Source organism: Penicillium roqueforti, assembly GCF_015533775.1.
Source record: "Penicillium roqueforti strain LCP96 04111 chromosome Unknown scaffold_01, whole genome shotgun sequence".
In the NCBI taxonomy this organism is placed as follows: domain Eukaryota; kingdom Fungi; phylum Ascomycota; class Eurotiomycetes; order Eurotiales; family Aspergillaceae; genus Penicillium; species Penicillium roqueforti.
In genome coordinates, this window is record NW_024067565.1 from 1,894,886 (window position 1) to 1,906,931 (window position 12,046).

At 50.6% G+C, this 12,046-nt stretch overlaps 5 protein-coding genes across 5 annotated transcripts; all 5 read right to left on the reverse strand.

Annotated features, from left to right (window-relative positions):
* Window positions 1-862: 862 nt before the first annotated feature.
* On the reverse strand, window positions 863-2,145 carry LCP9604111_1169 (serine/threonine-protein phosphatase; the record flags this gene model as incomplete). Its single annotated transcript, XM_039075416.1, has 6 exons — window positions 863-935; window positions 986-1,058; window positions 1,112-1,645; window positions 1,710-1,815; window positions 1,879-1,920; window positions 1,984-2,145. 6 exons carry the CDS (start codon window positions 2,143-2,145, stop codon window positions 863-865), a joined length of 990 nt encoding a protein of 329 aa, XP_038933717.1.
* Window positions 2,146-2,710: 565 nt separating this feature from the next.
* On the reverse strand, window positions 2,711-3,846 carry LCP9604111_1171 (proteasome inhibitor PI31 family protein; the record flags this gene model as incomplete). The annotated part of the gene is made up of 2 exons (XM_039075428.1): window positions 2,711-3,609; window positions 3,663-3,846. The coding sequence occupies 2 exons, from the start codon at window positions 3,844-3,846 to the stop codon at window positions 2,711-2,713; spliced, it is 1,083 nt and encodes a 360-aa protein (XP_038933719.1).
* A 268-nt stretch (window positions 3,847-4,114) lies between these two features.
* On the reverse strand, window positions 4,115-5,758 carry LCP9604111_1172 (acyl-CoA dehydrogenase family protein; the record flags this gene model as incomplete). Its single annotated transcript, XM_039075439.1, has 3 exons — window positions 4,115-4,451; window positions 4,502-4,870; window positions 4,923-5,758. 3 exons carry the CDS (start codon window positions 5,756-5,758, stop codon window positions 4,115-4,117), a joined length of 1,542 nt encoding a protein of 513 aa, XP_038933720.1.
* Window positions 5,759-6,257: 499 nt separating this feature from the next.
* On the reverse strand, window positions 6,258-8,768 carry LCP9604111_1173 (phosphatidate phosphatase App1 family protein; the record flags this gene model as incomplete). Its single annotated transcript, XM_039075450.1, has 1 exon — window positions 6,258-8,768. One exon carries the CDS (start codon window positions 8,766-8,768, stop codon window positions 6,258-6,260), a length of 2,511 nt encoding a protein of 836 aa, XP_038933721.1.
* Window positions 8,769-9,610: 842 nt separating this feature from the next.
* On the reverse strand, window positions 9,611-11,417 carry LCP9604111_1174 (UV-endonuclease UVE-1; the record flags this gene model as incomplete). Its single annotated transcript, XM_039075461.1, has 2 exons — window positions 9,611-11,134; window positions 11,199-11,417. The coding sequence occupies 2 exons, from the start codon at window positions 11,415-11,417 to the stop codon at window positions 9,611-9,613; spliced, it is 1,743 nt and encodes a 580-aa protein (XP_038933722.1).
* Between the last annotated feature and the right edge of the window lie 629 nt (window positions 11,418-12,046).

The window sequence follows — 12,046 nt, forward strand, 5'->3', positions numbered from 1 at the left end:
ACCGGGCATTCTCGTGGACGTTCCTAAAGTCGTGGCTCTCATTGCCACTTGACGAGTCCCACGGAATACATGAGGGGTGTAAATCTCCGTAGCCGACGTCGCCCAGTCTACGAATTAGATAGACTGTGACGCCGAATAGACAGAATAGCCTATTGTTTACATGTATTATCTGATCAATGCTTAATCGTCAGGATGACTGACCATGATGCATACTGTCATGTGTTCGTGAGCTGAAAGAGCAGCTTTCGGTGTTGACATGGCACTCATTCAAGGCGCGGAAGATGCACACATTCTTCTCCAGCTATTGGCCTTAGATCGTCAGAACTTTGAACTTTCCCTCATTATCCTATATGACTAGTGCTTTGTTACCTTACCCAAGAAGGTCTACACACGGCCGTTTGAGGTCGCCATGGTTTCAATGCGTTTCTGATACTCGATGTTCTCGGATGCCACTTTTTGTTCATGGCAGAAGAAGCTGGGCCCAAGCAGATAACAAGCAATGATGACAAGCCTTGCACTGGCACAGATAAAACGTAATCTCCATGCAGCTTCTAACACTTGTAAGTCATCTACTGCCATCCAGAGAGGAATATTGAATTCCAGCCTTCTATGCGTATCTGAGCTCCTAATCTGTTACCACCTGGGCAGAGAAAGGTATTTAATAATCTGGAATAGCCTCCCAAGGTTATTTCTATAGTCTTATGGGCCTGGGTCTTACAAATGGTCTTTTATTTTCATGATTGGTATCAACAAGTGGCCAGGCATCAAACCATACAGAATTAAATAGGCGAGAGCCATGTTCGATTGCAACCTCCATTCTCCGCCAGTCCAATTGCCTCTCGCAGGACAAAGATGAAGTCTATCAAAGGAAATAGTCAGGTGTGCGCCTCGATACCATAGGTTCTCCCGCTCGGGGGCAGGGGTCGAATTGTAGGCTAGATAATGTCAGTGGGATATCCAAATGAGAAATTGCAGGAGTGCGCACAATGTGTATTTCAAATGCTCGTCAATCTCCATAATGGCGGCCTGGTTGCCGCAGCGGTAACAGTAATTTGGTGCTGTGGTCTGGTTAGTGCTTTTGGTCCATCAAGTCTTGCGAATAAGAATATACCTGAGAAAATAGTGACGACGTTCCGATCCTGTGACCAGTTATATCCTTCCATCACCAATTGATGGGCACGTGCCACAAGAGTCAAGCCATTGTTGTGGTTGAATGCCTCGGAAATGTCCTGTCCGAATGTGTATCCAGCACCACGGGGAGAGATTCCCCATCCGCATCGGTCATCAGGATCACTCCAGAGCAAATCACACATGGGACCCTCGTGGGGAACTTCTTGGATGCGATCAAGCGACCGGATGTTGTCGAGAGTGTCAATGGATGGACTCAGTCCACCGTGAAGACAGAAAATCTGGTTTTCGATGAGAGCAGTAAGGGGAAGGTAGTCGAAAAGGTCGGTGAAGTATTTCCACACGTTGGCATTGCCGTATTTGCGGAGACATTCGTCATAGAATCCGTAGACCTGTGTGATCTGTCGGGACTCGTGGTTTCCACGAAGAATCGTAATACGCTGCGGGTAACGGATCTTCAGGGAGACCAGGAGGGTCACTGTCTCAACTGAGTAGTAACCACGGTCGACGTAGTCACCTATATCAAGAAAGATTAAAAAACATTACCCCACAACGCGTTGACCCGACCGTTATCCACTCACCCATGAAGAGGTAGTTTGTATCCGGATTAGGACCGCCAATGCGGAAAAGCTCCATTAAGTCATGGAACTGTCCGTGTATGTCACCGCAGACTGTCACTGGGCATTTCTATTCGGATATATGTCAGTGGGCTGGGCGATCAGGACAACCTCCCGACCGAGAACAACATACCACTGGCTGCACATTGGATTCCTCCTGCAATACCTCTCTTGCCTGGACGACACATATGATCAACTTGAATTCATCATTACCACTCTGTCAAAACAAGGGACCCACCCGATCGCACAGCCGCCGCACGTCTTCTTCTGCTAATTGCTTGCAAGTCATCAAACTCTCGATCCAGCCGTCCAAAGTCGGTATGGACCCAGGGTCGCTTGTTGGCGACAAGTGGTGTGGCTCGGGGGACCGCGCAGTATCGATTTCCATGTTGTTATCCATTGCGTCGGTGTGCTCAACTGGTTGAAAAGGAGGGGCCAGCTGGGGAGGGGCGGTCTCGTGAGAAAACAACGGGATTCGTGGGTAGGCGCAGGTATCGTGGGGTCTGGAAAAGATGTGGGATAATTACGCTCCAGATGGAAATTCAATTAAAAGGCAAATTCCCAGTATTGATTCAAGGGATAAGGGGATGGGACTTGGGAACACGAGAAAGGGAGAAGAGATGAGAGTTCGGGAAGGTCAAGTTGAGTGGTGAACAGATGCGCCACACTTCAGCCACACACCGCTTTCTCCAGCCTACGTAATTATCAACTACACCGTTGTACAGAACGACTAGGGGGTTTATATCTTTGTTGATTTGTGTTAGACATTTAAGAAGACAATCCAATGGGTGTATAAGAAGATGTCCCACACAATCCACTCAGAAGCTACGGAGGAAAGACGTCGAGTGGGCCATGGAGACATGGCTGTAGCTTCGTGTTATTCTTGTTAATGTTGAGATGGATATATGCCATTTCGGAACAAAGGATCTTCTACTTTGTTAAAGTCATCACTCACTCGTCACTTTTTAGATAATGTCACCACCAAATCCACCACCAAACCCACCAAACCCACCAAATCCACCCCCGCCTCGTCCATTACTACCGAACGGTCCTCGATTACGACCAACAGGTGGTTCACCAGGTCCTACGGGATCATATCTTGCACCTGGAGGTACACGGGGGTCATATCCATCATTACCAGCTCCTCCCCCGTTGAAGAGAGGGTCATCAAAGGTAGGATGCATACCCCCGCCACCTGGACCAAAGCCAGGGCCCATAGGTCCGCGCAAAGGATCATTAGGACCAAGTCCTGGTGGGTAGAGATCTCGTTCTCCAATGTTGTACGGGCTTCTGCCTTCAAGTCGTCCTGGATATCCTCGTAGAGGCCTATTGATCTCAAGCTCATCTTCGAACCCGGGTGGAGCAAAGTCTGGTGGGTTGGAGCGGCGAGGAGCTGCCGCCAAGGGATCATCAAATGGGCGTGGGCGAGCAGGCTGTGGCAGGGAGCCATCTCGAAGAATATCCGGTTGTCTTTCTTCTTGTGGTCTTGCTCTGGATAACTGGCTTGGATCTTCATACCCCTCTTTGTACAAACCGGGCGCGAGTTTCTGGATGACGTTGATCTTGAATAAACCGACCAGGTCGCCTAGTCGAGCTGGGGAGATGAAAACATCTCGCAGAGACGCAGTGAGATTGTCTGAGGAGGATATAGGGAGCGCAGAGGTGGAGATGTAGTCTTTGATGGGGATGTCGAACGAGCTGGTCCGGTCATCGCCCAATGCCAATGCGAAGATCACTGCGTTATTTCCCAGCCGACTCACTTTGAGTAAATACTGCATTGAAGACTGCGCATGTGCGTACCGAAAGGCAAATGTATCGTTAGTGTTCCATTCTGCGGGGAGGGAAGGTGTATCTGTAGATGTTTCTAGAGAAGTTAATAGGAGATCACCGATGCGATCGGAGACAGACTTGACATACCTAAAGTGTGCTCTTCACCAAGACCGATCAATCTGAAATCAACTGCTACCATGCATGCATGGCCGATCAGAGCCACGGCCTCATATGATGTTTTGAGACTCGGCTGTCTATCCCCCGCGGACTGGATAGCTCTCACGGCAAGATCGAGGATATTATCCTGACGAAGGGCATCGGCTGGAGCCATGTTTGATAGATATTGTATATTTTAGACGTCCAATACTAGATGGCAAAGAACCTGGAATAATGTAGGAGATGGGGCGGCTCGTGAATGCCCAAAGTGACCTCACATGGGGCTAGCTGCCTTGGGGGAGCTGTGGCGTCGGAACAAACATCCCCCGCTCCAGCTATCTTCCCCGCTTGCCTGTTCTATTTGTGGCCAAGCGGAGAGCTGCATACGAAACATACAACCACTGTTATTCTCTGAAGGTAATGATTTGATTGATATTTCCCCTCTATAACATCGACTTCGGGAAATTCTTCATTGCCTGCCGCACTCCCAAATCCGCCAAAATCTCCTCAGTTCCACCCAAGATGGCATCAAACTTGTATGTGCGATGGAACATCTCAATGACCTTGCCCATTCCTGACTGAGTGATACCACGACCACCAAAGATGTTTGTAGCGAGACTGGCAATTTCGCCTGCGGCTTGGGTACAGTGTGATTTGAGCAGTCCGATAGGTCCACCCAGATTCTTTGCTTGTTCGGCGTATGTCATGTTGCACATTTGATAGGCGATGGATTCAAGCCATGCCTGGTTAGATTCGGCTAGGGAGATCATGCGGGCGAGCCTGTCGGGAGTTAGAAGAGGGATATTAAGAGCAGATTGTAAGAAACTCACTTCTGACGAATAACTGGCTGTTCAATCAACTTCTTACCAAAGACGATGCGTTGATTGGACCATTTCATTGTTTCTTCGACAACCACCATTGACATGCGGACCACGGCAGCTACCATCATAAAGCGCTCGTGGTTGAAGTTGCTCATGATAACGAGGAAACCTTTGTGCTCCTCACCCAGGAGGTTCTGAACCGGAACCTTGACATTCTCATATTGCACGAAAGCAGTACCAGCGGCAGTCGAATATGAGGTCTTGATTTGCTTTGTCTCCACACCTTCGCCGCGAGGAATCAAGAGCACGGAGAATCCCTTCTCGGTACGGCAGGCAGTGACAAAGTAGTCGGCGAACATACCGTTTGTAATCCATTTCCTAGACATTGTCAGCGCAAATCCAATTAAACAACAAACGTGATCCGACTGACTTTGTTCCGTTGACAATATAATGTTTCCCATCAGGAGTCTTCTCTGCAGTCGTCTTCAGACCCGCCACGTCGCTACCAGCAAAGGCCTCCGTGACAGCCAAACACATCTTTTTCTGGCCGGACAAGACCTCGCCATTGATGCGCTCCTTGAGTACAGGATCGTGCAGCCATTGCTGGACAGCTGTCAAACTAATAGCCATGCCTGCCATATTTCCATCCTGGAAGCCTCTCGCATTGGCACGGACCAACTCCTGTGTTACAATCATATCGTGGAGATAATCAAACTCCTTTCCATCCACAACTCCACCGAGCAAGGTGCGGCCATGCAGATGCTTTCCAGGGCCCAGTCGCATAGCCAGAAGGTTCGTCTCGGCCATGCGATTGATGAGCTCCTGGCTGATGTAGGTGCCATCCCGCTCCTTCTCTTGCGCTTCTGGCGTTACATATTTATCTGTGAACTCCCGGACGGCCTTTTGCAAGCGTCGGTGGCTTTCCTTGTAGTATGGGGACTTGAACTGGGGTCGCAGCCACAGGGGTTCTGCGTAGGGCACGGGGCTCAAACCTCCAGGGACGGGCACGATGACCTCGGGCTTTTCGCCTTCGATGACACCAATGCAAAGCTGGTCACGGTATTTCTCCAGCACCTCCTGGCGGTGCAGATTGTAGAAATCGGATGTTGCGTCCTGGCCAGCAATCTGAGCAAGTACAACAGCACCACCGGGATGGGCGTCGACAAAATCGGTTAGATCATAGACTTGGTGGTCGATGATACACCAGAGGGAATCCTCGGTGTTGTGCTTCGCGACTTCCGCGCGCGTCAGGGTTTCTGATGACATGTTTTAGTCTGGGGATCTGGAGAAAGGGGAGAAGAATGGGGGGCACCAGTAGTAAATACCCCCAGATTATGAGTCGCCAATCATGCAACTGCAGTTTCAATTTGAGCCGAGGCCCGAAAATATAATGTGGAACCTTTGGCTGCAACCTCAACACCGACCAACGAGGACCTCGGAACAGGACTGGCCCACCATACAACGTATAATTGATGTTTTGGCCAATAGCGGGCTGTTAAATTATAATCGCCAAGAGTGTCTATATCGTTTTACGACCCACCCGTGATCGGCACGTGTCAGTTTGAGCTTCAACTAGCTCTAGAGAGAAGGGGCAGTACAGCATGAGATTTATATTGTTTCGGATATGGGGTTCAAAAGAGTAGACTTCTTTCTATGTACTTATGTAGAGGCTATGGTGACATTGGTCTTTGTTTCTAAGATCTATCTCAAATCGACAGTAGTGTATTCATGGGCACATCTTGACAAATGGTATCTTTAAACGCCGTCAATGATCCCCCTTCGAACGATTATTCTTGAGATCTTTCATCGCCTGCTCCATTAACCACGCGCAAACAGGCTGCGCATCGCTTCCGACCCGCCAACTGCCTAGCACAACGTCGTGCTGTTCAAGCACTTCGCTTGCGCGAGCCCAACGACGTCGCCAAAGCTCCTCGCGCTTATTTGGCAGGGGCGCAGGCGGCACACCCGTTCCATTCGGCCCTGGTCTCCCTGATTGGTTGGATGGAGACTTTGCGGATCCTGAGAAGTTGAGTCGGTCGCTTGCATATTGGAACCCTTGGTATGCAGCCTGGGCGGCTGCCGCTGGGTATGATTGAATGCCAGTCGCAGGAGCCGCAGGACGAGCCGGCGTACTTAGTGCTGTTGATGCAATTGATGGGGTTGATGGGGTTGATGCACCCGGATCTAAACTGGTTGTTGAAGACCCGGTGTTCGTGCGACGCGGAGGAGGCGGTGGTGGCTTGACGCGTGCAGGTTGCGATTGACTCTGGGTACCTACAGAATTATCATCAAGGCTTTTGAGTCCGGAAGAAGGAAGTTCATTCGTTGATGTCCCAGCGCTACTCTCAGAGTTTGAAGGCGAGGGATCCAGGTCAATCAATGAGCCTGTCTTTGGCACTGCACGTCTGGGTGGCGTAGGGGGAACTGGTCTGCGCTTGGGAACCTCTTGTGCTGGTGTCGACATCGTGTCATTTTCTGGCACATCGGAAGGTGTAGCGACGTTGCGCAGAGAGGATGGTCTGGAACCCTTCGCCAAATCAGCTGGTGTAGAAACCATGCGCAATGCAGACGGTTTGATCGGTTTCGCTGGGCGTGGCCGTGAAGTGGCGGGGCGGGTAAGCCCCGCCGGCGGTGGTTGATCGTCTATGATGAGATCTGTGAGATCAATCAGGTCCTCAAGGTCAAGATCTTTTGGATCTGTATCATGATGGGCTACGGGCACTGCAGGGTCAGCCGTGCCACCTCGAGGCGGGAGCGCTGGTCTGTTGGAAGCGGCATCCGAGTGGTCCACTACAGGTGGTGAACTGCGACTGCGCTTAGACGGGTCAAGATGGGGGACGGATTTGTCGAAGAACTTCTGCGTTTCTGGAGTCGTAACATCACGAATGAAGACACCCAGGATCTGGCCAGGATATGCCAAGACAATCTCCGTGTAAACCTCCAGATCAGCTTCACCACTGTCACCAACAAGAATGAATTTTCGTTCTGGGAAGTCGCGCAGAATTTGTTCCAATGATCCCCGTTTCCTCTCCGCTGTGGGCTCAAAGATTCCTTGAAGCATACCCGAATACTGTTTGAGATGGAAGGAGCCCGGAGGCAATCCGACCATCTTGAAGTACCGCTCCAGGAGGGGATACAATTGCCAGGGAGCATTCGACACATAGTGAATTTGCACGCCCTCACTGGCCAGTTTGCAATACCAGTCGCTAACTCCGTCGATTTTAAGTTCATTCAATTCACGGACGAAGGTGTTGCGGAACATCTCTTTCGCTCCACTGGAAATGGCCGAGTGCTTAACGGTATCATCAATGTCACTGATCAAACTGATTCCAACCGGATCAATGACATCAATCGGTCTTGCGACAGACAGGTCCTCAGATGCCAACACACGAATATGAGTTGGCGCAAAGGGCAGTGTAGCGCGAAGAGTAAAATGGCCTGATTCATCCGTCATGATATTTCGAGACTTGCTTTCGGTGTCGTTGAAGAAGAACACTGTCACCGGCATGCTCCCAACGGGATTCGACAAGAATGGACGAAGTCTTTCCATTAGATGGGCATTTGCTATAGATAATTCATCCTTACTCAATGGTGCAGTGGGTCGGCGTGTTTGTTCCACATTCGAGCCTTTCCAAGCCGGGTCTGCTTCTCTCTCGGCCTTGGCGACTAGCGATTGAATCTCCTTGTCGATGTATTCGTCATCTCCCTTCCCAGAAATCTTGTCGTTACTTTCATTATTTGCAGTTCCAGACGGTGCAGAGATCCCGCTCAGCTTCCTAGCCAGGGCAATCATTAATCGGTGCTTTCGGCTCATCTGCCCTCGACTAGGAGAGTAAATCCAGCCACGCACGTCAACGGCCACAACTGCCTCTTCATTCTCCGTTGGATCCCAAGTAGGCGAGGAGAGATCGTCGTCCTCGTGGGTTGCACCCCGGTAATCATCGATAGTTTCTGACCACGACTCACGTCGCGGACGTGTGTTGGTACCGGTGCTCGTGCTCTTCTTCTTCTCTGGCAATCGCCTAGCATAACTGGGGAATACCACCATCTCCTCATCGCCTGACCGTGAAATCTGTACGTCCGGGAATGCACCGGGTGTATCGTAGTAGTCCTCATCGTATTCACTCCTCTGCCCGGACCATTGTGCGGTATAGGTCTGGCGTAGCTCATTTGCCGCTTTGAGATATCCGTAGACCTTCTTCCGACGGCTACCGGGGGCACCAGCACCATCACCACCCCCTGGCGCCCATGTTGATGAAAGTCCAGACTGCGACATCGGGTCTATCGTTGTGTCCTTCGGTCCGTAGCGGGGTTCTCGGATCGACTTCGGGTATCTTGCAGCTAGGCTGCTACTAGCTACTGTAGTAGGTTTCGATAGCCTTGACTGTCGTTGGGTCCCGAGAAGATAATTCACAAGACGTGCGCCAAATTTGCTATCGCGTGTGGCGAGTCGCGCTTGTCGCTGAAGGATCGCTCGGTAGATTCGCGATTGGGCCCGGTGTCGGAGCGCGGGCAGGGTTTCGTACCGGATGCCCCAGAGACGGGATTGAGTGCGTCTGGTTGCGCGTGCACCAATTATCAGATCAAGTATATGCGAAAGTCTGCTGGGTCTAGGTTCGCGGGGGAAGGAACGAAAGAGGCTGGTAGGTGGACGTCTAAAGAGAGAGGGCCTCGACCGCAAGATTGGCCAACGGAAACGTGATTTAGGCGCCAGGGTCCCGGGTGGTATGATGTACAAGCAGGGTAAAGTATTCCGCGACACAAAAAGCCAAGTCGAGTAAGGCTGTAGAAAGTTGATTACCTGCGGGGAAGAGATCGGCCATGACGATGACTACTCGGGTGCGCTCACCGCGTTGCAACCGAAGATTCCAGTTTGATATTTGAGACTCTTGTTCTTTTGTGTTGAAATAACTACATTTAGACATAATCATCTAATATTTAAGATTCTATCCATACATCCACAGGTATTTGAAAGGAAGCAGATACGGGAATTTTGCATTGATGAAATGTATCCTGATTTATAATCTAGCCATGAAACCTCTCGCTGTTTCAGATATAGTGAGAAAAATCGTATATTGTACACTAATATATGAGAACTACCTAGGTATCAAGTGCCAGTTATGCACTGTCCTCGGCGTAGTTCACCTTCTTTGCACGTGAACTTCGAGAAGGTATCGAACGAGCACTGTCCAGTTCCACCGAAACCTCCCCAGTTTCTTCGGACTCTGGGGTAGACTCAGTCAACGAAGCTCTGCGTTTGCGAGACCTGCTCGGCCGAGGTGTGCGTTTCGTCTCCCTGACCGGTTTTTTGACTGGCGTTTCTATCTTGACGGGTATATCTAGGGGAGCATCGTCTGTGACAGACTCATTCTTACCCTTTTTGGCGGCGCTTTTTTTAGGACTTGGTGCAGCCTTAGGCTTCACGATTTTCTTCGCCGGTCGGAGCCATTCTTCCATGCCCTCAGGCCAATAGACCCTGCCATCCGGCCCACCCATCCCGACTTCTTCGTCTGGGATGGCGCGAGGCGGTGGTATTGAGCCTTGTAGGTCCACGAATGCCCCGTTCTTCTTGGAATTTTTGGGTGGTTTGAATGGTTGGTTTTCGTCAAGGCGTATGAAGGGTATTATTTCGTTCACAAGATCGTAGCCGGGGAGTTTGAAGTTTCTCATCAACTCAAATACGGCTTGTTCTTTGTCCTTGGCCTCAATCATCAGGTCCATGGTAGGCGCACAAGGAGGTAAAGTAGTAACGCGGGCACTGTGTTTGCGTCGTTGGCGCCGAGTGATGGCGGGTGTAGTTTGTTCGGAATAGTGCATCTTTTGAGTGATATTCTTCCGAGACCATGTTGCTGATATACGCTCATAGAGGGGTATGATATCCTCGGTTCCCTCTCGGAGCTCATTGGCGTCAAAAATGATATTATGGTGGTGGTAGTCGAGGACAAGAGGGATATTGAGCTCCTCGCAAATAGGCAGTAGATCGTGAACGGACCAGCTCACGTCGTCATTCTCCAGAACTAATCGATTCTTGATGTCTTGCGACAACATAGCGTAGTTCTCTCGGAACCGATCCAGTGTAGCAGCCTTATCACCAAACACTCCACCCATATGAAGGATCATGACTGCATCGCGGTCCTGCTGTGGAGGAAGTTTGAGTAGCCGGAGCATTTCCGAGTGATACTCGAGATCGCGAACGGAATTCTCGATGACTTCTTTTCTCGGTGATCCAAATTGAGTAAATTGGCCAGGGTGAACCGAAACCCGGTGTCCAAGTTCTCCAACCACACGTCCTACTTCTGCCAGCACCTCCGAGGCGAATGGCGCCAGCTTATAACCATATTCCTTATGACTGGCAAATGGGAACATCTCACTGCTGAGTCGCATGAACTTAATGCCATACTTGTCGTTCCAACGGATGATTTTGACCAAATCGCGTGCATTCGCCAGGCCTAGCCCCTCAACGAAAGCTTGTCCGCGTGCAACATCGGCTGGCTGATCGCGATCTGGGCGATTTTTGGTCGGGTGTGTGGGCTGGTCGGGATCTTGGAGCGGGTGTCGATTTTCGATTATAGAGGCGATTCGACATGTTCGAGAACAGAATACGGACGGTGTTGAATAGCGAAGGTACGTATTTAGACAAGCCTGTGCAAGTCAGAACCCATAATCGTCAGCGCGAGTGTATCGTGCCCAGCACAGCAAAACTCACATATCCTAATCGACCTTTCCATGGCAGGGGAAGGTAGCTGCTGTTCACCGGAGGTGGTCGGCCGAGTGCCTCTTTTAGCTCTTCCGCATCAACGGGGACATCTTCGTCTGATTCTGGGTCCAATGAAGCCTCTACCTGACCAGCAGGTAATGGTATATCTCCATTGAGGATATCCGCAGGCTTCATCTCCGGCCCAGGCGTCTCAGTTGCCCCGACCATATCTTCTGGATCCAGATAGCTTGGTTGTCGGCCAAGATCCTGTGAATACGCACGCGATGATGCGAGCCTCGACGTGTTTAAGGGATGCGCAACACTTTTAAATGAGAAATACGAGAAGCGCAGGGCACAGTGGGCTGCATGATGGGCATTATGAATTGGGGCGAGCGATCTGGTTCTCGCCACAGGAACAGGGATTCTCAATGACGTATGTCGACCCTGTTGGCTAGCTTCCAAGGGATGAACACGGATAGACAGACCCTGCAGCAGCCGAGGAAAAGACCGACACATTCAGCGGACTTTTGGAAGTAGCTCAAGGAGTGTTGGGGTTTGAAGGAGGTCGTAAGGGCGGGATGTTCCATGACGCGCCAATCCACGCGACTCACCGCACCAATTCACCCAACCTCATCAACCTTGAAACCACAATTTGACATGATCATATCTGCAATTTCGAGGCCTGGAAATTGTCTGCAATCTACGTGATAATATACAATAGTGCATGAACCCATTGATGCCTCAGGCCTCATACGTCAGCGCACCTGTCAGGCAAAAGTACCCGACGCACGAACCGCCTCAACTGCAGAAAGCGGGACAACTAGCCGAAGAAACAATGCCTAGTGGCTGCACATGTG